General features: G+C 61.5%; 1 protein-coding gene across 11 annotated transcripts in view; it reads left to right on the top strand.

Moving 5' to 3' along the window:
- Positions 1 to 25,506, top strand: part of CABIN1 (calcineurin binding protein 1) — a 156,286-nt gene that overhangs the window by 126,934 nt on the left and 3,846 nt on the right. For all 11 annotated transcript variants that reach the window (XM_087423858.1, XM_087423859.1, XM_087423861.1 and 8 more), the window contains 5 exons: positions 15,107 to 15,270; positions 16,246 to 16,342; positions 17,289 to 17,957; positions 19,199 to 19,273; positions 22,627 to 22,909. In XM_087423858.1, coding sequence (XP_087279984.1) covers positions 15,107 to 15,270; positions 16,246 to 16,342; positions 17,289 to 17,957; positions 19,199 to 19,273; positions 22,627 to 22,909 — 1,288 coding nt within the window. The remainder of the gene's footprint in view (positions 1 to 15,106; positions 15,271 to 16,245; positions 16,343 to 17,288; positions 17,958 to 19,198; positions 19,274 to 22,626; positions 22,910 to 25,506) is intronic.

Below are 25,506 nucleotides of genomic sequence, written 5' to 3'. Positions count from 1 at the left end.
CCCACAGCAAGGAGGCAAGCAAGTAGTCGCAAGGCCAGTGCCTCCAAACCAATTGGTAGCTCATAGCTCCAAGGCTGAGAATTTAGATTGTTAACTCTAAGAAGCATTCTTGCCACCTAAAAGGCAGCTTTGGACCCAGGCTCGGGGAAGACTGGGGTTAGGTCAAGTGGGGACTGAGGTAACAGCCAGCAGAAAGGAACCAGGAGTGACCTGCAGATCTACATTGGCTCAGGTCTTGAGAAGCAATGGCTGCAGGAGGCCACTGGGGCCACATGGTCCTCTGGGCAGCTCAGCCGCAACGTCTCAGGCAGCAGCCCAGCTCTAGGGTCTGGGCCTTGGCTTTGCAGGGCCAGGAGCCCACCTCTGCTTAGGGTAGGGCCTTATGGGGTACTTACCCTCACCAGCCACATGAGCCCGAGGCCAAGCACATATTTCCAAGGAGACTTGTGGCCACTCAGGGGAGCTGTGCTGCCAGGGTGACCAGAAGGTAGCCAGGAGAGGTGTGAGCAATGCCCTGTCTGCCCTGTCTGCTTGCTTGCCCCAGGCACACATTCCCCCTGTTAGTCTGGGTTGCACACCCAGGCCCACAGCATGCCTCTTGACCTTGGGAATAGCATGGGGTGATGGCATCTGCCCCCAGGGCCATTGTTCATCTTTCTCTGCTGTTCTCACTCCACACCACCATCTTGGGACAGTTCCGGACTTTGCTCTCTGACCCCACTAATCTTCCTCCCCTTGTCTGCCTCTGCCAGGGGCTACACACACAGACAAGGCCATAGTCATCTGGTCTCACTTTCTCTGGTTCCTTCTGAATTTGGGGACCACCCCTGGGCTCCCAGATTGCCAGCTCAGTCTCCCTCTCTGCAGCCATCCATTGGAATGCAGGCACTTTGGGGGAAGCTAGGGTAAGAGCAGCAGGCAGTTTGCATTTCAGAAATGGCTGCGGTGTAGAGAATAAATGGGAGGAGCCAGCATAGGCTGGGCAGAGGGAGTCCAGGTGGGAGCTGCAAGAGGAATGCTGACCACCCAACTTCCCAGCGTGGCTGCCAGGGTATGCTAGGTGGGCAGCACTTGGGGGACATGAAGAGTCAGGGCTTCCCAGGGCTGGCCCTTGACTGGGGCTGGGCCAGAGCCTCTCCCTTGGGGCCAAGGAGGAGGGCGAGGAGGAGAGAGAGCCAGGCCATGCAGGTAGTGAGGGCTGCCGGGGTGAGGGCGACACGGGGAGGAGGGCCTGGGGTCTGGACAGAGGGCAGGAGGATGGGTCTGTGCCTGCAGGCCATTTCTGTCCCCAGCTCAGCCCTGGCCACGTCTTCCTCCTGGCCTCCAGCCCTCCCATGCAGAAGAGGTCAGTAAGTAAGGCCCTGGCAGGGGCCCGTGGGCAGGGGGATGGGGAGGTGGCTCTCAGGGCCAATTACTTGTTGCCTTTGCCACCATCTTCACCCTCTCTGTGTTGACCCATCTGTCCTGGAGCTGGAGCAGGGAGAGAGGTCTGCCTGGGAAGCCCCCATGGTGACCAGGCGCGGTCCTCGGGACGTTTGTTTTCTTCTTATGGTCGATTGTTGAAGTTGGCTCTGGGAGGGTTAAGGTCAGGCGTGCCCTGGAGAGGCAGTGAGGCACCCTGATAGTGTGGGGCTTGTCCTGCCCCGAGGCCGAGGGGCTTCTCAGAGGGCCAGTACTCCCTCCTCTAACGTCAGTCCTCTTCCCAGGTGCATGCCCAGGCTCAGGGAGTCCCTGGGCACTCGCTGTGACTAAGCCAATGAGCAAGAGCAACACTACAGGGACAGGCTGGAGCACACCCTTGAGCACCCAGGAAGGCGCCCATGGATACCCCCAACCCCCAGGATTGACCCAGAGCAGCCAGCTCAGGTTAGACCAGCCCCTCTCTGCTCACTGGGGCTCTTGCTGGCCTGTGGGTGAGTGTGGTCAGAGTGGCCTGGCTTCCTGGGCCCCCAAGGCTGGCAGAGCACTGCAGGAGCCCCCAATCTCTTAGGCCTTCAGGGGTGGCCCTGAGGTCGGTGAGTGACTGTCTCTCCCGGGCAGTGGTCAGAGGCCTGTGTCCTGCATATCCAGGTCCTCTGTGGGCAACTAGAACCCCTGGGGCTCTCCTGCATAGGGTGCTGACAAGTCCCAGGAGGGGCACAAGGCTCTTTTGGGTGCAAGGAATTCTCGAGAATCTAGTGTAGGCAGGCCCACTGGTATCCACTGTCCCAGCGCTCTCACATGAAGCCCCATGGGGCTCCCAGTGTGTACAGGAGTGCTTCCCCCTAGGGGTCAGAGGGGGTGACCCTCTCCTCCCTGTTCTGGGCCTCGGTGCTCTGGCCTATCAGCTAGAGAGGCAGTGCCGTTTCCTGGGGCTCTGGAGAGGGCTGGCACAAACCAGGGCTCAGGGTGCAGGGCACTGTGTGATGCTGGGAGCAGGGCCGAGGAAGCCAGAGACCACTGGGAGCAGACATTCGTCCAGGGCAGTCTCCCCAGAGGCCTTGCTCAGTGGGGGCCTGGTACAGAACCCCTGAGTCCCCCTCACCTACCACAGGCCTCCCTCCTGCTGTGACAGCCAAGACCCTGGGTCCCTGGGCTGCCCTAGCCCACCCTGGGCCCCAGTGTGCTCCTGAGAGCACCAGTCCCAAGCTCTGTGTAGGAGGCTCCTATGCTGGGGAGAGCTGGGTGCTGCCAGGGATCAGACCCAGAGGACTCCTGATGCAGGGCTAGTTTCCAGAGAACCACATGCTCAACACAGACCGTTTCTTACTGGCATAGGTGTGATGAGCACATGTTCTCAGCCTCCTTTGCTCTGACTCAGGCTTACAGGAAGTGGATAAGGTATGAACCATGGTCATGTGCTGTGCAAGGCGCAAGCGTCGAGCGTCTGCCCCCCGAGCCCTGGGGACAGCGGGGAGGAGTGGCCCAACCATCTCTGGAGCCGGCCAGGCTTGGGGGCAGGTCCCAACCATAGAGGCCTTACTGCTGTGTGACTCTGAACCAGTGCCCACCCTCTCTGAACCTGTCTCCACATGTGTCAAGTGACAATTTAAATGTAGATGGTGAGGGGCTGTTATGGCTTCAGCGACACATAGATTTAGAACTTGCATGAGACCCAACCAGTGGTGAGCACTCAGTCGGGAGCCCCTTGTCATTCTTGTACAGCCCTGGAGTGGCTTGTGTTCATGCCTATCTCCCTATAGGTGAGTGATCTCTAGGAGGCCTGGCCTGGTTGTTCCAGCACCTGACAGGGAGTGGTAATCCTCCAGGGGCTGCCAAGACGCTGCCTCTGTGCCCCCAGGAGGGAGGGAGGGCAGGAGGCAGAGAGTACGTCATCACCCTGGCGGAAGGGGAAGGTTGGACCTGGGCCAATGTGGACTGGGGGCACAGGCAAGGGCATGTGGGAAGCCTGCGAACACTAAGTGTGGGACAGGTAGGAACTAGCTGGCTCACGGGAGATGTCACCAGGACAGGTGTCATCAGGATTCGAGCCAGGTGGGTCTGAGGCCTCTGGGTGTGTAGGGAGGGAAAAGGGAGAAGAGCTCTTGGGCTGAGGTGGTAAGAGAGAAAGGGGGGGGGGCCCTGGTGCCAGGCCAGGGCTTGGGCCAGCATTTCTCCATCCAGCCCTGTCCCTACTTGCGCTTGGCCTCTCCTCAGCTGGGATGGGAGGGGGCAGCTAAGAACTGGTGGACAGTCCTGGGGCAGCCTGCCCCATAGGAAATGGGAGAGGAAGGTGCTCTGTGCACACTGGAGCTGTGGTTGCCAGGGGCATGGCTGTATGCTCTTGGGTGAGGCTATTCTCTTCTGAGCCCATCCTTCATCTGCAGAATAGGCATAGTACCCCCTTCCAGGCATCAGCAGAGCTAATGTATTAGAGAGCAGCCCTCCCACAGCCCTGCACAGCTGCTCTGTGCAGAGAAGGAGTGGTGCTGCTGCTGTTCTTGGAATGCAGAGGCTGAGGGGGTGTCTGGAGTCTACCTGGCCTCTGCCCAGCCCCACCACTCCCACCCTTAGCCCAGCGCCTTCTCCTTGCTGGGCCTCAACTTCCAGCCCAACTGGAAAATGAGGCCCCTGCCAGCTGTGAAGCCCACTGGGGGACTGCCATGGCATCTTAGTTCTGCCCTCCCCCCCGGATGTTCCTGGGAAAGTCTTCACTTCAGTTCCCACTGCCCGACTGCATCAGCAAGGACAGCATAGTGTGGCTGCGTGTCTCCCACACACCCACACCTCTGCCCTACGGGGCCCTCGTGTGGCACAACTACAGGGGGCGCCGTTCACATAACTACCGCGTGCAGGTTGGGGACAGTCCGGCCCGGCCCTCCGCACTCCTGGCCCCCCTACGCCTCTCCGTCCGGGCTGCCCCGTCCCACAGCCTCCTGCGGTGAAGGCTGCGCCTGCCGGCGGGTCAGCAACCCACCACCGCCTCGCCGGCGGCCCGGCCAGGCCAGGGAACCCTCGAGGATTGGCCGGCCAAAGTCAGTTGTGCTGCTGGGCCCGCTTCCAGACCGAGCGAGCGAGCGAGCGCCCGCGCCCGTCCGGCTCTGCCCGCCCCACCCCGGCCCGCCGCGAACGAGCGAGCCTCCGCGGCCATGGCCCGGCGCCCGCCCTGGCTCCGCTGCACAGATGCCACGGCGGAGTCGGCGGGTAGGAACTTGCCGGGGCCGGGGGACGGGGGCGGGGGCCTGGGCTGCGACCCCCTCTCCTCCTCTGCCCGTCTGGTTCTCTGCTCTCCGGAGCTTTTGCTCAGTCCTCCCCGGGTCTGCTCGGGCAGCCGCCCCCCGCCCTGGCCCCCCGGCCCGCCAGGCGCAGCAGGAAGCCCGCGGGCCGTGGTTTCCCGGGCGCCGCTGCGGAGGAAGTCGGCCGGCGGCGGGGCCGCGGCGCCCCCATGCCCCCAGGCCGGCATCCTGCACAGCGTCAGGTGGGCGGCCGGTCGGGGACCGGGGCGGCGGCGCGCGCGGGGGCGGTAGGCACCGGGGGAGCCCGCACACGCGCCCGCGCTACGAGGGGAGAAGCCTGCGCTGCCAGCCCTGGGCGAGCCCAGCCCGACCCAGCCTGGGGCTGCGAGCGGGCGCGCGGGGGTGTGCGCCGCGCCGTGCGAAAGCGAAAGCCGCTCGCCCGGCCGCCGGCCTGAGCAACTTCGCGGCGGGTGGCGCCAACGAGGAGCTGCGCGGGGCCGCGAGCGGGGATGGTGAGCCAGCCGGCCGGGTGGGCAGCGGCGCCGGGCGCGGTGCTTCCCCAGCTATAAATAGCTGCTGTGCGGGGGCGGGAAGATGGTGCCAGCGCTTTGCGAGCGTCCGGCCTGCTTAGAGCTCTGAGCTGGGCCAGGACCTTGCCCCGCCGCAGAGTGGGAGGGAGGAGGTAGAGGGGCTCAGGACGGGGGTGCGGCACACGCCTGCCGGGCCACGGCGGAGTTGCCCGGCCGGGCTACCGCCGCGCACTTAGTTGTTTGTCGTTTCTGTTTTTCCCCGGGAGGGGGAGGGGAGGGACAGCCCGCCAGTTCTGGGGACCCAGTGTGCGACGTCTCTGTTGGCAGAAGAGCCTGGAATCGGGCGGGCGCTGGCTGCAGGCAAATTGCAGGCTTCCCCAGCCCCTGCTTGCGCTGGGGACTCATTACCTGTGGATGGCGCGGGAATCCCTTGCCCTCCGCAGCCCAGCCAGGAGGGCTTGTGGGGGGAAGGCAACGGCGCCCCTGGCGGCCTCTGTACAGGCCTGCGGCCAGTGAGGCCGGCCCTGATGGGTTTGCAGTGGAAGCTGCAGGACTTCCTGCCCCCAGGGGTGTTCATTCTAGCCTGGAACCGAGTGCTGTGGGAGGGGCAGGTCCCTTAAGTTCTCAGCGCATCAGGAAGATGGGGAGCTGACGACCTGGAAACTCAGTCCTGGCTCCAAAGGCCCCAGGACTCCTGAGCGGGGCGGCTCCTGAAAGATGGAGCCATCTGGGCCAGCAGTCAGCGAGGTGCTGCGCTGTCGGCCTAGCTCTGTCTGTGATGCTCACCTTACTTGGGGCCAGATGGGGTGGAGTAGGAAGAGCCGGGGAGTCTGGCTTCTGCTGTAGTCTCAGCTCCCTGCTGGCTCTGTGCCCTGGAACAAGGAAGACTGTCCCGTGAGGTATAAGTGAAATTGTGTGTTGGAGAAGCTGGACAGGCACCTTGTGAGTACTTTTAGCCCCAGGGACTCACGGGCACCAAGTGCAGCCCTACACACCCCTCTCCCAGTGCTCTTGCTGTTTGGGAGGTTGGGATGGGTTTGTGAGTGACAGGTGTCTCCCTGAGACAATGGAGGACGCTGATATTCTCCCCAAGGCTGCTCCTGGCCTCAGTCTACAGTTAGATTCTGTCCCATTCCTGGCTCAGCTTAGGGTCAGGCTGCAGTACCAAGGTTGTCTTGGAAAAAGCAGAAAGTTTTTGTGCTTCTGGGTGAGGAGGGCAGTCACTTAATCTCCTGCCCTAGCACCACTCCCTGCTGAGGGGCTCGCTCGTTCTTTCCAGCTCCAGCCGCCCGTGCGGCAGCTGGTCCTCAGCTCAAAGCAGCCTGCTCCTATAGCCCCAGGCCTGCTGCTCCTAGGAATGGGATGCCAGCCAGCTCCCCACCCGCGCCTGTTTGGAGCGCTGAGTCACCACTGCACCCATGCCAAGGGGGGGCTGCAGGAATCCCTCTGCCGGGGGAACGGGTCCTCCTTTGGGTGCTTTGCAGCACTGTGTTCTCTGTAAACAGGGGTGTTGGAGCTGAGCGCCCTGGGAAGCCTTGCTCGTAGTATCTTGTGGGGCTGCCTGGGGGCTGCCTGGGGGCTGGGAGGGCCCAGGAAAACAAACCACTTACCCACTGTCTTAGGTCAGGCACCCAGGCCCGGCCTCCAGGAGAGCTTCTGCTGCTGCATGCCCACACTGGGTCCCCTCCAAGGGGTCCATCCCCAGGAGAAGGAGAAAAGATCTGTGTAGAAGGCTATTCAGCCATCATTTTTCATAATAATCCTAAAGACTCAGATCCAGATCCAAGGGTAGGGGACTGGATGAATTAGAGTACACCTGGGGGGGGATGTGCTGTGGTTGTTTTAAATGGTGGGAAGTTCTTGACGACAGGAGAATACATGTGCTCTGTTTCCTGAGTTAAAAAGTAAAATAAAAATTACACATTTCTTTGTTCCTTCTGTTCAGGACCACCAGAGTGACGAGGTCGACCCTAGGGAGCTGCCCATTTCCTCCCCACTTGGCAGAGGCTCCCGCACCCTCCTCTGGCTCCTGCTCCTTCCCAGCTTCTCTCTGGCTGTCCCTGAACCACCTCCTCCCCGAAGTCCGTGTTCTCTTAGCCCGTTACTCCTTGTCCCAGCCTCCCTTCTGTGCTCTCACTCTGGATGGCAACTGTGGTGGCTTTCTGTCCCACTAGCAGGGACCTCCTTTGGGGGTGTGCCTGACCCATCCACTTGATCCCCTGATCCCTGGGATGCACTTGACTTTCTGAGCAATTGCCAGGCTGACCTGTCCTGGGGGACCCAGGGGTCACTCCAGAGCAACTGCTGCATTGGGTCTCCGTAGCACCGGAAGGGGATTCATCAGGGGCATAAACTCCCCAGAGCCTGTTCCGGCCTTGGCAGATGCGGCACTGGGCACTTACTCAGAGCCGTCCAAAGCTGCTCTGAGGTTGAGGGGACTTGGACGCCAGGGTTTGTGGCTTTGACCTTGAACTTTTCTTTACTGGAGGGGCCGCAGGCAGTCCCAGTGGGCCCACGTCCCTGTCTGCCTGGCCTGGCTCTCATGTGGCGGGTTTCCCTTCCTCCGGGGGCTCCGGGAGCTCCCTGAGACTTATCTCATCTCATAGGTTGTGAGCCCCCCGGAGGCCAGGCTCTGTTCAGGGGGCCAGAGGTGGCGGTGAGCAAGAGAGACGCAGCCCGCCTCTCCTGCCTTCTGTCCCCACCTGCCCCTGGGCAGCTCAGAGTCTAGGAGGTCGTGGCAGGGCAGGCTGGGATTCAGGCCCTTGAGACTGGCTGCTGACCTCGAGAGCTAGGTCAGCCCTTGAAACCACCCTGTGGGCAGCCCCTGGTGAGGCTGGGCTGGGCCTGAGAAGGCCCCAAGCAGACACAAGTTTCTCTAGATCAGGCAGCCTGGGGCAAGCTGGAGAGGAGAGTCCACTGCATGTGGCAGACTACCATCTGCCCAGCTGCCCCCTTGCTGCCTTGTCAGGCGAACACCCTGGGTCTCCCCAGAGTGGGTTGACACCTCATTGCCTTTCCGTCCTCAGTTGCTCTACAAGGCACCCAGGCCCGGCTCCTTTGCGGCCTTTCTGGGTACTCCTAGGTGGGATTACTCTGCCCTCCTGCTTGAGCCTTGCCTGGTGACCCAGCTGGGCATGGCCCAGGTGCAACAGAGTGGGGAAAGGGCCACAACTGAGTCCTGTGGGTATGGCAGCAGGCGACAGCAGGAGGAGCCCAGCGGAGTCTCTGAAGACCAAGGCTGGAGACCATTCCCACAACAGGGCCCATGGGACTTGATTGTGAAGCTACAGAGCCACTCAGGTGCTGGTAGAGAACGCTGGCTCCCCATCCCTCTCCGAGCAGGTGTTCCAGTCCCAGCCTGCCCCTGCGAGGGGGTGTTCTCAGGTCTTCAAAGTCCCTGGCTCAAAACTGAAGTGATTTGGTATCACTGCCTGGTTCTCGGTGTCTTTGTTTCTACGTCTGTAAATCAGAGACCGCATTGCTGACTTCTTGTTCCTTTGTGAGCATTCAGGGATGGCGTGGCAAGAGACCCAAGGAGGGGGAATCTGGCACCTGCATCTTGGTCCTACCCCAGGGTCACTGGGCAGCCTTGGGCAGGTCCTCTGAACTCAGTGTTCCCCTCTGGCGAATGAGCAGTGGGTTGATGACACACTCCGACAGTCTCTGCCAGTGTGGGCATGGGATGAATCTGAGTCCCCACCCAGCCCCCATGGCCTGAACCCTTGTCCACTCTGTGACAAGCCTATGCTCTGGGTCTGAGTGCAGCTCAGACCAACCAGAGCCCGACTGGGCCACCCTTCTCCCCAGCCGCCTTTCCTGCTCTGGCATTTCTGGGCCGCTTGTTTTCCTAGGGGCCTCAGCCTTTGCCCTTGGAGTAGAGGAGGCTCCAGGAGGAGCCGTGACTGAAAAGTGGGGTCCGTGAAGGTGACAGGTAGGACTGGGAGCCCCGGACGACCCTGGGCTGTACCATCGAGAATGGCCGGACCAGTGGCCCAGCAAAGGGCGATTGGGTCTACCATGAGAGCCAGAACTGTGTCTGGATCTGTGGGCTCGTGCTGTGGAGCTCGGAGTTGGCCCTGGGTCGGGTGAAGAGGCTGTGGTGGCAGGCCCACTGGTGTGCAGGGAGCTGGGGGTCCAGAAGTATGGATGGGTGGGGCCTTCCACACTGAGATGGTTAGGGAGATGTGGACTGGCCAGCCTAGCAGGAGTCTGGGGAGAGAGGAGTCCCTGCCCCTGCAGCATGAGCCATAGGCCTGAACACAGCCTTGGCACCTGGCAGCCAGGAGCAGTGCTCCATGACAGCAGGATATCTGCTGTCTGTCATCTCCTTGGGGTGCTACCTGTCAGGATTGTGGTGACCGGAGGCCAAAGTCTCACAGCCCTCCTGCCCAGACACCAGCCTTGTCCTGCTTTCCAGCCCCCCTTGTAAGTGGACAATGCATTCATGGGCAAGAGCACAGGCTGGCCTGGCAGCACCTACCCCCTCCACCGACCCAGCTCTCAGCTCCCCCAGAAAAGCCTCTGAGAGTGCCCAACCACAGTGGCTGACCCCACCCACTGCAGACCCCTAGGCTCCACCAGCTGTGGGGCTCAGTTTCTGAAGCCCTGTTTCCTCAAGAGCAGCAGGAGGAGTCTCAAGACTCAGGTTGGTCACTTGTGTCGAGCACTCGGCCCAAGTCTGCAGCTCTATGAATTATTCAGGTGGTTATTCAGCTCTTGGTGACTTCGTCTGTCAGCCAGGAGCCCAGAACCACTCCAACAAGTTGAGGTAACGTTAGCTGAGATGCTCCAGATGAGACACTTGGCACACGGGCAGAGCTTCAAGCACAGTCCCAGTGTTTCTAAATGCTCTGAGGCTGCCGCTGTGCGCCCCCAACTGCCGGCAGCTCTCCCAGCAGGCATCACCCAGCCAGGGACTGGGACCAGGAGGAGGGAAGTCTGGGGGGAGGCCACAGCAGCAGGACAGGAGGGCAGCTGGACAGGGGCGCAGGGGGAGAACTAGGAGAACTAGCCCAGCACCAGTGTTGCCTTCCTCCCTCGCGGGTGCTCCCCATCCCAGCCCCTCCTCTTGGGGTCCCTGCTGCCCCTGGCTCCCACTTGTGCTCTCGCCCACCTGTGGTCCTGCTTCAGCCTGTCCCTCAGGCCCCCAGTGCTGGCATCCCTCCTTCTGCTCTCAGCCGGTCTTCCTCTCAGGTGCTGCTGCCCACCCCTTTCTCATCACCCCAGCTTGCTCTCCCTCAGCCACCCCCTGGCACGTCCCTGCGCCCTCCCTGAGGCCTGCACACGTGTCCTGTCAGGTGGGTGCATTGGGGCCAGACCCCAAGCAGTGCCTGTCCCCTCCTTGGGCGACCCTCCCTAGCGGCCTGGGTCACTCAGGGGCTTTGGAGTCCTCCACAGGCATGACGTGGGAGGGCTGTCTTTTCCTGAGGGGCACTATGAGGGGTGTGCTTGAGCTTCTTCCCCTCCCCTGTGGAGGACGGGACGTGTCTTTCCTGTCTTGGGGCTGCTGGTATCGTTGGGGCTTTCTCTACAAACACAGAAGCCCAGCTCTGCCTGTTCAGGCAGAAAGCAGAGTTGTTGGCGTGCTTGCCAGGCTGCCAGCTCCTGACTCTGCCTGGTTGCTCTGCGCCCTCAGGCCAGCTGTCCCTGGAGGCCAGCCTCATGGCTGCAGGAGCCTCCCCAGGGCTTATGGTGTCTGTGGTTCCCTTCTGGTTTTCTGTGAACTCGCTGCCCAGTTTGGTTGGTCTTCCATCCTTTCTGGAATAGGTGTTATGTTATGTCTGTGGGCACATGTCTGGAAAGGAAATGAATAGGGAGCCGTTGTGTGAAGAGATCTAAACCGTGCCCTGAGGCGTGTGATGCAAACTAGACCTGTCTTCACGGGGTGCGTCCTGGCTCTGTGCCTCCCCCAAGAGTGATCACTGCAGGTGTGCCTGGCCCAGGGAGAGGCTGCTCTGCCAGGCGCTCCATCAGTAGCTGTGGTGGAAGGTGGCCCAGTGACCCTGGACGTGAGGAGGGAATCCACACACAGTCCAGGCTTGGCTGCAGTCCAGCAGAAGGGCTGGAGGCAGGCACCCCTCACTGGGCAGTGTTGCTGGGGACAGACTGCCCCTCACTGGGCTTCAGGTTCCCACCTACACAATGAGCAGGTTCAGCCAGCTAAGTGTGCTTAAAAATGTTCCTGTTTGTGTAACTCTGATGCCACCAGATTCGTCAGTGCCCAGATCAGCATACTAGGAATTGGGAGGGGAGTGCAGGAGGAAGTGGGGGGTGCAGGAGGAAGCGGGTGGTGCGGGGAGGGCAGTCTCAGAGGGTGAGACAGGCAGGCAAGTGGTGCTGTGGCATGATGGGGAGCGAGTGGCAGGCAGACCCACCTCAGTGTGTAGGAAAGTGTCTTAACCGAGGCATTGTCTGGCTTCGATGAGCAGGTGACAGCCCCCACCTCCATCCAGTTCCTGGTGGGGTAGTGGTGTCAGGCCGCCCCTCACAGTCCCAGGTTAGCCACTTCAGGGGGTGGTACGGTAGGCCCTCCAGGGAGTTTTTTCAGCATACTTGTTGGCTCATTTCAGCACATCCCACCCACCCCCAAAGGAAAAAACCAGATAAATGCCCTGGGTCTTTTATTCCAGAACTTGGGAGCAAGAGCAGGAGTTTGGGATCCCTCTCTGCAGGGGCCCTATTCATGCCCCCTGCCATCTGCCAGATCCGCTGTGCCTGCCTGGCCCGCCCTGCAGAGGGCCAAAGGTGTTTAACCTCTGACAGCACCTCCTCAGCCCCCTTTCAGGAGAGAAAAGAGCCAGCCCTTGCCTGACCAGGAGCCTGTCCAGTGCACCCGTGTGCAGCCCGAGGTCCTGCCAGCTCCCAGTGAGTGTGCTGCTCACTACTGGGCTGTCATTGCCTTTTTGGCCAAGAGGCCCCCCGACCCAGTGTAGGGCCCATGTACACAGCCAGAGCTCTGAAGAGCATTAGTTTCTCTATGAACAGAATTGTCTCCTGCCTCCCTTGGAAATCTCCAGGGTAGGGGCCAGCAGGGAGATATAGGAGCTAGGTTTCCCTGAGCAGAAAGCCTTTCTCAAGCTGGGCACGTCGCCTGCTCTGCTGGGTTTGTGTCAGGGCCCTGAGGACCCGGAGCTGAAGCAGACCCACTTCCAGCCCGGATGCATTCCCAGCCACAGACCTGACCCCTGACATCTGAGGGGCTGACCTCCAGTGGTCCTGACAGAGTCTTAGGAGGGTCGCAAGCCAGGAGGGCTTCAGAGAGGAGGCAACATCACAACCTGGCCTGGGAGGATAGAGGAGAGCTGGCTGGGCGGAGGAGGGAGGAGGGCACCAGGAAAGATGCGCAGCGTGAAATTCCTGGCTGTGCGCAGGGTGGGGAGTGTCCAGAGTTGAGGGAGGAGAGGTGCGGAGTCCAGCGTGGCTCCAGCTTCAGCTGAGGTGGGTGAAGGCAGCTGTCTAGGGTGTAAGCAGGGGATGGATGCAGCCACATTATCCTTTCCCAGACTTGTCCTGGCCCAGGTGGGGTGGATGGTTGAGGGACGAGAGTGGAAGGAAGAGGCAAGATGAGGCCTGGGCTGGGGCAGGGGTGTTTGGGGTGCAGGGTGCAGTTGGATGGGGCAGTGGCGTAGGGACAACCCTGGGGTTACAGCCCAGCGTGAAGAAGGAATCTTTTCTTATAGTTAACGGAAGATGCGCTAGGCCAGCTCCAGAGGTGGTGAGCTCCCCAGATGTGCAGGCCGAGGCAGGTGCCCACCTGGCAGGGTGTGGGGGACAGGTCTTGGTGCCTCGGCACCCCAAGTGCCTGGGAGCCTCTTGAGGTGTTGGCACCATATCTGAGGCCCCCATGTCCCCTACCTCTGCCCACCTCGCAGCCAGGCTGACCCCGAGTCCCTGACAGGCCTGTCTTCCTCCCCTCCCCCAGCCTGTGCTTTGGCTCCACTGGCCTGGAGGGCAGGATGACATAGGAGGAAGAGTGACCTCCACCTGTCCCTTGAGTCTTTGGAAGCTCTGCAGGGGAAGAAGGGGATTCAGTGAAATCCAGGGTCGTTCTGGACCCTGTGGTTGATGCTGCTGAGCAGAGCACGTCCCTCTCTGCCCCCAGGACAAGTGAGATCCTGGAGCAGTGGAGTCACACGCAGATCCCCAGCTCGGCCTGTGGCCCTGGGCCAGCCCTGGCACCCACCTGCAGTCTTGGCACATATCGGGCCGTGCTTCTGGCTTTTTCTCTCTCCTGTCAGGTGTGCAGAGGAGCTTCGGGCCAACAGTGGAGGGCCGGAGCAGGTGGTGGAGGCTTCCCTCTGGGCTCGCTGGGCTCGTCTTCCCCATCTTCACAGCTGTGGAAGTGGTGAGGGGCCAACCCTGGGGCCGCCCCTCACACTGTGTGACCCTGAAGGAGTCGCTCCTCATCTCTGAGCTCCGCCCTCCCTGGCATCACTGTGCACTCTGCGCTCTGCGAGGCTATGGTGAGGCCCACGGTGATTTCTGTAATGCCTCAGAAGGGCCAGGGCCTTCCTTAGTCTTACACTGTTGGGCCCAGCAGGTGACAGAGACGGCACCTTCTTGCCCACTGCCATCACACCTGGGGCAGGGTACCAGGACCACACTGGCTGAGACAGCTGCTTGAGTCATCCATCAGCTCCTCTAGTGGCAGCCTTTCCTGCACTGTGGCAGAAGCCATGTCTGCCCGGTGGGAAGATGCAGCATCAGTGTCAGTGCCCTGGGTGAGGTGGGCTCAGCCTCCTGGTTTGTCTGGACGGGGCAGGAGGGCAGCTGGTGCCTTGTTTGGCACTGCTGGGGATGGAGGGTGGCTGCCAGCCTCTACACAGAGCCCCCAGCTTGCCCGGGTGAGCCCGGTGACGCAGTGTGGAGGCTGCGGGGACTCAGAGCTGAGGGTTTTCAGCTCCTCTCTTGCCTGAATGGCTCAGGGCTGGAGGTGCCCTGGCTTTCCTCCTGGGACTGCTGGAGCAGAGTGGGTGCTGTGAACAGTCATTGAGCACCCATGGGAACAGGGCCCTAGGAGGGGCACCGCCTGGACACCTTGCCCTGGGCCCCATGTGTCGCTCTAGTCCATTCTGGGCAGGAATTTCTCTAGGGTGTTGTCTACAGGGACCCGTCTGGGAGCCTGCCAGCTTCTTTCAGGCCCCTGAGGTCCTGCCCCATGGACGTGACTCCTAATGTCCAGGCACCATGCCTTCCCCACACCTTGACTGGACTTAAGTAGGTGTCAGACACCATGCTGAGCTCGGGGACACTGCAGGGCCCCTGGAGCTGGTGATGGGCAGGGTGCCCAGTGCCGCAGCAGGCCAAGCACAGGCTGAGGGTGATAGTCGGGGGGCTCCCCAGAGCCATCCCTGTCACAGCTCAGCCTTCAGACAGTGGGTTTGGATGGGCAAGAAGTGAGGGCTGGGGGGGTGTGGCCAGAGCTGCTGCACAAAGGCAGGTTGGAGGGACCCCAGGCATCCTGGGAGCTGCAGGTCATTTTCGACTGGTGCTGCTGGAGGGAGCGCACGTGGGTGGGGCCCACGTGGGAGCCTGTCTAGCGAGCAGCGGACGTTCACAGCAGCCACCTTTTGACCCATCAGTTCACCTCTAGGAATTGGTCCCGTGGCAGAATCAGCACCTGTGTGGAGATGCATCGCCACCGGGTTTCTCCTGTTCTGCTGTTGTACTTAGCACGACCTGCGTGCTTCCCTCAGGGGACAGATCGAGTAAACTTGTGCCACGCAGCCATTGAAAAGAGGAGGGTGCGGGTATACTTTGCGGCCATTTGTCGGGAAGTAGGTGGGGGTGGCCACACTCTGCACCCCTCGGGACATCGAGAGGGGTCTGAGGAGCCCTCGATGGGGTGGAGTCCCTCTGGCAGCATGGCAGGCTCTGGTTGCAACAGCCCTCCTCACGCACCCGCCCCTGTCCATCCCACAGGGCATCTGGCGGATCCCCGTGGACGAGATTGACCGGCCGGGCAGCTTCGCCTGGCACATGAACCGCTCCATCGTGCTGCTGCTCAAGGTGCTGGCCCAGCTGCGGGACCACAGCACCCTGCTGAAGGTGTCCTGCATGCTGCAGCGGACCCCGGACCAGGGCAAGTGAGTGCCGCTGCCTGGCGCTGGTGGGGCCCAGCCCACGTGTGGTCAGCCCCTCAGGGGTGGCTGGCACTGCCGTGGGTCAGCGGGAGCACACGTACTCCCTTGTCCAGCAGGAGCCCCTCCACCTTGTCCACCCAGGGCCTCTCTCCGCTAGTCGGGGAGCCCAGACTAGCCCTTCTTTTCAGGGGCCTCTCTGTCCCAGTGTCTAGAACCCAAACACCACCACCCCATCCCCGGGCGCTCCTGCCCAGGGCACTCTAGGCGAACACAGGCTCTCCCCACTGAATTTGGTTTCCACATTGAGACTCTGGTCAAGCCAGCCCTTCTTTACCTCCTGCTTCCCCCCAGTTTGGGGCTCTCAGGGATGCTGACAGGTTGTGGGGAAAACAGGTGTCCAAATGATAACCAGGCACCCCAGGTGAGGCCAGGCAACAGGGGGCCTGGGCCTCAGAGGTAACCAGGGATCCTTCTGTCAGAGAGGGTGGGACACCTAGGAGCGAGGAACGTCCGCTACAGGTGCCACTTGTAGGGCTTGTGGGGGAATCCCGGGAGAGATGCAGCTTAAATGTGGTCCGGCCCGGCGGTGAGGCCAGCAGCTGTCCTGCCTGCCTGCACTGCCTCCCCTTCTCACTGTCTCATTCCCTGCGGCCTGCCAGGAGCTGGGGAGGGGCCACCAGCTGGGGCCTGGGGCGCACTGGAAATAGGCTTGTGGGGCGAAGCCACACGCCGCAGCTCTCACTGAGCCTGGCTCTGCCCATCCTGCGCACGGCCAGGACCGGAGGGCGCAGGACAGCCCGTGCTAGGTGTGGAGTGAAGAGGCTCAGGGCAGCCATCTGGGGAGTGGACCCCAGGCAGGTAAGCAGGTGGGATGCTGAGGGACCAGCAGGCATTCGGGGGCAGGGAGAGGCACGGGCCACCATCCAGCAGTGCCACGTGGCTCTGCCGTCCTCTCTGACCACCCCTGTGTGTCTGCAGGAAGTATCTGAGAGATGCCGACCGCCAGGTTCTGGCACAGCGGGCCTTCATCCTCACTGTGAAGGTGCTGGAGGACACACTGAGCGAGCTCGCAGAGGTACGCCACCCGCTGCCCCTCTTGTCTCCCAGATGGTGAACCCAGCCTTGCTGTTCTCACACTCATGCCCTTCAGCAGGTCCCCTGTCCCTACCTGTGAAGTAGCGCCCTCCTGCCTCCCCAGGTGGGGAAGGTGGGCACGATAACGTATTTGCAGGCACTTTAACGAGGCACTTGGTCAACGTGGACTCGTAGTCAGTGAGGACGATAGTGACACTCCCTGAGGCTGCTACCTGAGCGGTACAACCCGCCCAGAGGATGAACTCAGGGTAGCAACAGCTCTAATGAAGCAGATGGTGAAGCTGCCCGTCCCCTCATCCTCGCCCCGGCCAGCTCAGGATGGGCTGAGGCAAGGCCTCTGAGAGCACCATGCACACAGTCACTTTTCACCCTTCAGAGCAGGTGCAGTCCTTGCCCCATTCCACAGCTGAACACCCTGAGGCCCAGGGGGTTAGGTCACCAGCCTAGCAGGTGGGGCCATAGGACCTGAGCTTGGGCAGTCTGGCTGCAGCGTCCCCTGCCCAGTAGGACTGGCTAGGCCGTAGTGCAAGAGCCCAGGGTGGTGACCCCCACCCCCAGCCTCTGTGCATTAGGGGTACGAGAGAGCCCAGAACAGGAGGACTTGGCTCTGCAGCAAGCACACTTGGTGGCCTCTGGCAGATCACCTCCCAGTCAGTCAGACACCCAGGGCTGCCCTGAGGCCCACATTTAGAGGAGGGCCGTCTCTGTACAGGCCAGGCCTGTTCTGGAGCAGCGCCACCTCCAGAGCAGGGAAGGCCTTCCTCGGATAGGTCTCTGGGCCCAGGACTGGCCAGCTAGCAGATGGGCAGAACCAGAGTGGCTCTGGGTGGGAGAGACCTGGGGTGGGCACACCTGGCGTCCAGGGGTGCGTTGTTGTCATGGAGACACCAAAGACACGGAGTCTTTGACCTTGGGTTTTCTCACAGGGGTCAGAACACCCAGGGCCCACGGCCTGTGGCCTCCCCAGAGCCAGGATGACCACCGACGTCTCCCACAAGACCAGTCCTGAGGATGGCCAGGAGGGCCTCCCCCACCCCAAGAAGCCCCCTCTGGCTGATGGCTCAGGGCCAGGGGTTGAGCCAGGGGGCAAAGTGGGCCCCCTCAACCACCGGCCTGTGGCCATGGACGCAGGAGACAGCACAGACCAGGGTGGGGAGCGGAAGGACAAGGAGAACCCCCGGGCTGGGCCCACTGAGCCCATGGACACAGGTGAGGCCACTGCTCGCCGCTTGGACTCAGAGCGGGCACCACCTCTGCTGCCAGGCCGCCCCCCGAGGGATCGGGTCCCCGAGAGCCGGCCTGCCGAGCTGTCCCTGGAGGAGCTGAGCATCAGTGCCCGGCAGCAGCCCAGCCCACTCACACCGGCTCCGCCAGCCCCAACCACTGCCACCACCACCGGGGCCCGAGGGGGCAGCCACCCCGAGGAGCCACCCCCACGGCCAAGCCGCAAAAGGAAACTCCTGGAGGACACGGAGTCGGGCAAGACACTCCTGCTGGACGCCTACCGCGTGTGGCAGCAGGGCCAAAAGAGCGTGGCCTATGACCTAGGCCGCATCGAGAGGATCATGTCCGAGACCTACATGCTCATCAAGCAGGTGAGTGACCGCGGAGTGGGTGTGGCGGCTCTGTTCTCATGGAGGGTCATTCCCAGTCTGTCCAGGTATGCCAGGGCCTGCCCGTGGGAGTAGGGGTTAGGTGTTGTTCCCACCCACCCCTGCTGTTCCCTGCCCTACATTTGAGGTTTTCTACAGTGAGCACGCGATAGGTTTAGAGTCAGAAGAACAAGGAGCATGTCAGGTCATTGTGTCGTGCACTTCAAATATGCTATAATTTCATTTGTCAACTATACTTCAATAAAGCTGGGAAAAATATACAAGGAAAATCAATGAGCGTTAAAAAGTCCATATTCAACCTTAAAGGAAATGAAGTCCTCTGCAGAGATCTTATCAAATCCAGCACAGGGAGACGGGGCCCCACCCCACCGTGGTCAGAGACCTCTGTGGCTGTCATCTGAAGGTGGCTACAGCTCCCCAAGGGCATCAGGAGGCTCTGTTGCTCTTATTTTGCCTTCCTTTTTTTTTTTTAATGCATTGGGCACAAAGCTTTTTCTCTATTTAAAATGATTTCCACAGGAAGAAGCCCCAGATCTGCAGTGACTGGCTCAAACGGGGTGACCGTCCTGATGCAGTTTCTTCCCAAATTGTCTCAATTTGTAGTGCCACTTTGAGAGTGTCTGTTTTATGGCCACCTCACCAGTGTTCAATATTAACTTTTATTTGTTCTTGTTACTGATTAATTAGAAAAAAACTAAGTGTTGCGTTGCCTGCTGGTGAGGGCGGGCCCTTTCCCCATGCTGCCCGCCCTGGCCTGGCTGCTCCCGACACTCCGGCTGTCTCCTTCCCACCGCACTGGCTGTGCATCCAGGGCGGCCCCCACGCCTCCCTGGCCTCCTTCCCTCCTCCCTGTGCCTTGGGCTCTTGGTCTCTGAGTCAAATCAGACCTGCCACCACCCAGACCTCAGATTCCTAGAGGCCCTCCCTCCATCCTGCCGGCTTGAGGGGCAGGGTCTGGCTCAGATCCTGCCAGCCTCAGCCCCTAAGGACAAAATCACACGGCAGAAATGAACTTGGTGGGCCAGGTGGGCTCAGAGCAGTGGCCCTGAGGTATAGACCTGGGAGATGGATGTGCACCTGCCCATGCTTCCCAGGCAGGGCTGGGACCCGGGGGGGTCAGCAGCGGCGAGCTCTTCGTGCGAGCTGGTCTGCACACTCCAGGGGCCAGGAGGAGGCTGGCCACCACACCCTGGGCCCTCTGACCTTGGCATCTGCTTGCTCAGGTGGACGAGGAGGCTGCGCTGGAGCAGGCTGTGAAGTTCTGTCAGGTCCACCTTGGGGCTGCCGCCCAGAGACAGGTAAGCCTGACCCAGTTTGTGCCAGCCTCGTTGTACAGGGCCCACCACACACCAAGGCCCCAGGCTACAAGCCAAGAAGCGGATATGCCCCAGGCAAGGACTGTTCCTGTGGTAGGTGTGGGCCGAGGGGAGATGGGCGGGAGGCAGCTGAGCCTCAGGCCCACAGGGAGCCCCAGACCCCAGCTCTGAGTGAGTGACTTGAGGAGTCCCCTCACCTATCTTTTCTGAAAATGGGGAGGATGGCCCCTACCCAGCTGACCTCACCTGGAAAGATCACTCTGGGACAGAGGTGGAAGAAGTGATGGAGCTGGGATGTGCCGGCCGATTCAGAGCAGAGTGGGTGGGGGTCCTGGTGTTTATTCAGCAGGGGAAGGAACAGGGTGGTGGCAGATCTCATTGTGTTTTGGAAAGACTCCCTGCTGTTGGGTGGAGAGGATGGGCTGGCACAGAGGTCAGGTGAGCGACAGGTGGACAGGTGGGTCCAAGAGACATGAGAAGATGGGCTAGCATGACTTGGTGACAGGGAAGGGGGTGAGCCCTCCTGGGTTCTGGTGGGTGGGTCTTCCCCTGGGAAAGCCCCAAGCTGGATCAAGACTGGGTTTGTGTTGAGTCTGACTCTCCCAGAAAGGCAGAAATGTCGGGGGTCCGTGCCCAGAGGGACAGTCAGGCTGGAGCCCTGGGTGTGGGTACCCCTAAAGCCACTGATGTGGGGCCAGCAGAGGGCAGGCAGGACCAAGCACCACGGCCAGGCTGTCAGCTTAGGGAGAATTGGGACAGGACAGAGTGGTGTCCAGGAAGGAGAGAACGCCCAGGGGCTGGCGGGCCAGCACACCAGGGCAGCAAGGCTGGGGCCTATGGATTTGGGGCTCAGAGGCCAGGGTGTTGAAGAGTGGTGGGGCTGGGGAAGGGATGAGGGGCTGGGGCTGAAGAAGAGGGGTCTCCCTGGGAGAGGCCCAGCTCAAAGGAAGGCCCATGGGCAGGGTCTGGCCAGCAGAGAAAAGGGGCACCCTGTCTAAAGTGTGGTGGGGGCACCACAGCGCCCCTGTTCAACAGTACTGAGGGGACATCTTCCTGCGCCAGACATGGGCATTTCTGCAGGAGTTACCCCCAGGTTGTGGTCGCTGGGTCAAAGGGCAGGTACTTGCCATTTGAATAGGTGTGGCCTCTTGTCCCCAGGGATGGCCTGACTGTCCCTGCCCCAGCAGCACAAGCGAGCAGGCCTCACCCTCCCCCCCCTCGCCCCCACCGCAGCCCACCCTCTGTGCTTCCCCCTGGGCAAGTACAGTGCCAGGGAGTCCCGGGTCTGAGACAGGAGCTCAGGGCAGTGGGCATCCAGCTACAGTCTGGGGAACTGCGTCCCAGGTCCCCCAGCAGCTGGCTGGTGGCCACTCTTGGTGTCCAGACAGGCTTCCTGTCAGTGGAATGGAGCATCGGGCCACCACCCCCGCCTGGGCTTTAGGCCTGAGGAAGCCCAGGGGTTCAACCTTCACCAAGTGGGCTGTAGACCACACAGGTGGGTCCTACCCCTTAGCTGAGGGCTGGAACCCCTGGAGAGATGTGCCCCAGCCCGCCAGCAGTCCCCACCACCCTGTTTCTGCAAAGTAGCCAGAGTTCACAGTGCAGCCACCGTGGTTCCTGTGGTCTGTGTGGCCCACCCCACAGCTTCTGCTCCATGGGACTGGAGCCCTCCATGGCCCCAGTGCAGGGCTCAGGCCCAGGGGTCACTTCCTGCCTCCTCCACTGACTCAGATAGGGGCACGTGGGCAGTGACCACTCCAGAGAGAGGAGGGCTGTTTCTGATGCTGACTTGTAAGGTGCTCAAAATGATAGAACCACACAAGAAACCCCCAAACACCTTTCCCCTTCTCTGGTCTGAAAAGAAAGGGGGTCCTGAGCTGACAGGAGCCAAGGGCAGGGATGGGGTTCCCATTTCTTAGAGGAGGAGATTGAGGCCCAGAGAAGACCAGCACCTTGCTGGGGCCTGGCCCAGGAGGAGGAACCCAGGAAGTGACCTCAGAGAAGGTGAGTGGGACCGTCACAGCTGTCCTGGGCCCACCTGTGGCCAGTGCCGGGGAGAAGGTGGCAGAGGTGCTCAGAGCCATTTTGCTGGAGGCCTGTCCCAGTTGCCATGGCAGCCTGGCGCACGCCTGGAGGGCGCTCTGGACATAATTAGAGGCTCAGAACTGTCACCCAGGCTGAGGCAAGGCTGCTCCTGCAAGCACAGGACACAGCACTCACCTGACCCCCCGCCGCGTGTCTGCCTGAGAGATAGCTCTGTCCTGCCCACCTTCCCGCTCCAGGATCATCCCAGACACCCACCGCATGGCGAAGTCCTAGGGACTGTCCCATACCATGTGGAGCTGGGGACAGGCGTCTCAAGCAGAACAAATGTCAGAAGAGCCAGGGTCACGGAGGGGAAGGCTGGGTGGAGGGAGCCAGCTGCCCCTGAGCACCAAGGTGTCCCCCAGCAGGCGTGAGACTCTCCCACACTCATAGCCACAGGGAGGGGTCCTACTGGTCCTGGTTGGGCCAGCTCATATAGCACAGTGGGCCCAGGGCTGGAGGGCTGGGGGGTGGACCCCGCACTGGGGCCCAGCCCCTGAGCTCTGCTGCAGGAGGCTGGGCGGGCGCCCTGCCTGACCTTGTAGCACGCCCTCAGGAGCTGCAGCCATCACACCCATCCTGGGAGGATGGGCGTTGGGTGCAGAGTAGAAGGGGCCTGGTGGCAGAAGGAACTGTGGGGACGAAGGCAGGGAGGCTCCAAAGGGCCAGGCTTGCCTGAGAACTGAAGGCCTGTGGTGGGGAGCTGCCGGGGTGTCTGAGGCCAGGCTGCCAACAGAAGGTGGGCTTGGCTGGGGGCAGTGTCGGGCGCCATGGCTTTGGGGCTACAGTCGTGATCCCAGGGAACTGACTCTTGCGGTGTTACCGCAGCTCCTTCAGGATCCTCCCACTGCTGGCCCTTTGGAATTTGCCTTCCAAGACTGACTTCTCGTTACTGTAGTCCACACATCGGGCACTACGACCCCATGCCCTGAGTCATGACCGATACACTTCTTCCAGGCTGGCACCCGGGAGTGGGAGGGTGAGGCTGGCTGGAGGTCCCAGCCAACCTGAGGCCCTTCCAGTGAGTCCACACCAGCACAGCTTGGACATCTTCCCAGGGAGGGGTTCCGGGTCCCCGGCAGTGTCCTAGCGTTAGCAGAATCCTGGAGGGCTGCCTGTGGGCCTCGTTGGCAGCATTGGGGGTCAAGAGGGCCGTGTTGGCGGTCCCAGGCCCAGACAGGTGTCCTGTGGGACAGTGTGGGCTCGGGGCTGACCAGCCGGCCTTCCTCACCTCCCCTTTGTCCTCACAGGCTGCAGGGGACACACCCACCACTCCAAAGCACCCCAAGGACAGCCGGGAGAACTTTTTCCCGGCGACCATGGTCCCCACAGCCCCTGACCCTGTGCCGGCCGATGCTCTCCAGCAGTCCAGTGACACCCACACCAAGCCTTGCCCTGTGCTGGCTGCCACCACGGCTGTCATCGCCTGCCCTCCCTCGGTGTCAGCCTCTACTCCAGACCCGTCCAAGGACCCCGGGTCCCCCCAGCCGCCCAGGCCCGAGGGCACTCCCAGCATGGCCTCTCTGGGCCCAGGTGAGTCATCCCATCCACCTGGCAGTGAGGTCCGGCTAGGCCCGAGCTGTTCCCAGGCCTCTGCCACCAGCCGGCAGCAAGTCCCGCTCCTTGTGTGGATAGTGTGGGCGGGGCGCAGGGTGACCTCCACCTGGTGAGACACATCATAGGGGCGCTTGCTGGTCTGCTTGTCAGCTACTCAATCCGGGGGGCACATCCTGTGGCCAGTGCTCTCTCCCCCTGGCCCTCCAGGGCCTCAGTCTCCCCATCTGTAAAGGAGGGTGGTGAGGAGGGAAGGAGCGAGCACTGACATTGACTGTTGGGGCTGCCTTTGCACTCTCCCCCAACAAAGCTTTATGACCAGTACATCAGTAGGTCAGATGGATTCAGGAGAGGGGAGTGGTCCTGGCCCTGGGCACACATGAGACTTCACAGGCCTGTGAGCCTGGGCACCTGCTGGGGTGCAGGGCACACCCGCCTGGGCCCCCGCGCCCCATGGGCAAGACAGACAGAACCCAGCCAGTCGTGGGCTTGTGCAGGAAAAGGGACAGGGCAGGGCAGCGCCGTCAGCGGGAGGGAGCCCTCGTTCCCTCTACCCCAGACTGTCACTGGGAATGGCAGCCCACTGGCGGGGGCAGCCGGCACATCACGGGAGACAGACAGGCCTGTGGCTTTCCTGGGAGGGGCACTGAGGTGGCACCTGACAGGTCGGCGGGCTAGAGGGGAGCGGGCATGACACTGTCCTGACCCTCCGTTTCAGCCCCCACCTCCCGCCCTGCTCCTCGGACCTGGCCCACATCCTTGCCGAGGTCCTGCACTGGCCCTTCAGCCCTGAAGGCTTATCTGCCCTCCACAGTCCCATGTGGAGGCCCACATCTGGGGCTGCTGCTTCCTGCCATGCCACCTTGGCTGTGCTGTTCCTAACCCACTGAACGATGGACAGCCACCCCTGGCAGGAGTGCCCAGCAGGAGCCAGATCTGAAAGCCCCAGTCAGGCATGGCCTAGGGGTGCTGCCCCACAGGCCAGTCTGCCCGAATGGAGGCCGAGAGTGGCAGTCCTCCCTTTCTCGGCTCTTCCCAACATCCCAAGTCGTAGGCACCGATGTTTTCACCTGATGCCATCCCCACTTTGAGGATCGTGAAAGTGTAGGGACTCTCTGCCCAGTCAGTTACAGTTGCATGGGTCATGGCCCCATGAGACGAAGAATCACTTCCCCTTGGGTCAGCTCCTGCAGCCATTTGCTCTGAGAGGAGCCTCTGAAGGCTGCAGGACAAAGAGCAGGGGGAGACCTGTAAGTGGTGGTTCCACCACCAGTTGACCTTGGCTGTCCCTGTTCTTCTGTGTATCTCATTGTGTCTCAGTTTCTAGCACACGGTGTGTGAGATGGAGGCGATAGCACTGCAGAGTTCACAGCAGTGCATGGCGGATGGCAGAGCCGCAGTGTGGGTCTTGGTAGTGATGGTAATGTCAAAGGGCAGTGGCGATGAGAGACCACGCCCAGGGAAGTCACTCACTCCCAGGAAGACTCAGCTCCTGTCCTTCCATGTTTCTGCACCTCAGGCTGTCTTGCCCTCCACCTGACTCTTGCTTGTCTCATCTTGTAGTCTCTGAGGATCAGGAATTCTGGAGCATCACGCCCTCAGCTGGTCATCTGAGTTCACTCAGGTTGTTGACAGGCCTCGGTTCCTCGCGGCTGTCGGCTGGAGGCCTCAGTTCCTCCACTGCGGGCCTCTCCACAGGCTGCTGAGTGGCCCCGCATCATGGCCGCTGGCTTCCTCCAGAGCCCATGATCCCAGAGACAGAGACAGAAAGAGGGACACAGAGCGCGTGCAGGAAGCTGCTGTGCCCTTTGTAACCTCCTCTCAGAGGTGACTGACTGTCACTGGTATTGGCCACACTTGACCTGGTACAGGGGGGAGGTTCCTCAAGGCCTGAGTACCAGGAGGGGGGCTATTGGGCCACCCTGGAGCCCGCCTGCCCGCCCTCTCCTCCTGCTCACCTGCCCCCCGCCCCCCAAGTGGGCCCAAAACTGTGATTTGCACTTTTTTTTCTTCTGTTAGAGCTATGGGAGAGTGTGTATTTTCTGGTGTATATTCTTCAGCCTGGAGAGTTGGTTGTTTTCTGTTTACTTCCCCAAAACTAAATTAAACAGCCTTTTGCTAGGATGGAACTCTTGCATCACACTGGGGGTGAGGGGGGAGGCAGCCCTGAGCTAAGCATACATGCCACATGGCCTGACAGTGGGGCCTCCTGATGGGCCACGTGTTGGCACACTCACCGACCAGCCCTTCCTGCACCTCCATACCTGACACGTGGAGTGACTGCCCACCTCTCAGGGCAGCTGCAGGATCTGCAAGCAGATGGCGTTTGGCTGGCCATGTTGGGGTGGATGTTCTCAATGGTTCCCAGAGCCCCCAGAGCTTTCTAGGGTGGTGTCAGGGCCAGGCTGGGATGGGCATGTCTCCCCAGAGCCCACCTCCCGCAACCTCCAGAACTGGGAAAGCACCAGGAAGGAGCCGCCCAGCAGGGTCCTGGCTCCCCAGATGTGAAAGGGTGGCCTGGCAGTGTGACCCACATCTGCCACTCTGGGTGACCAGCTGGCAGCCCAGAATCAGGT

The sequence above is a fragment of the Ceratotherium simum genome, chromosome 35, assembly GCF_057802395.1.
Source record: "Ceratotherium simum simum isolate JZ-2026a chromosome 35, ASM5780239v1, whole genome shotgun sequence".
Lineage (NCBI taxonomy): Eukaryota > Metazoa > Chordata > Mammalia > Perissodactyla > Rhinocerotidae > Ceratotherium > Ceratotherium simum.
The sequence above is the reverse complement of the archived record's forward strand: the minus strand, read 5'-3'. Positions and strand labels throughout refer to the sequence as shown.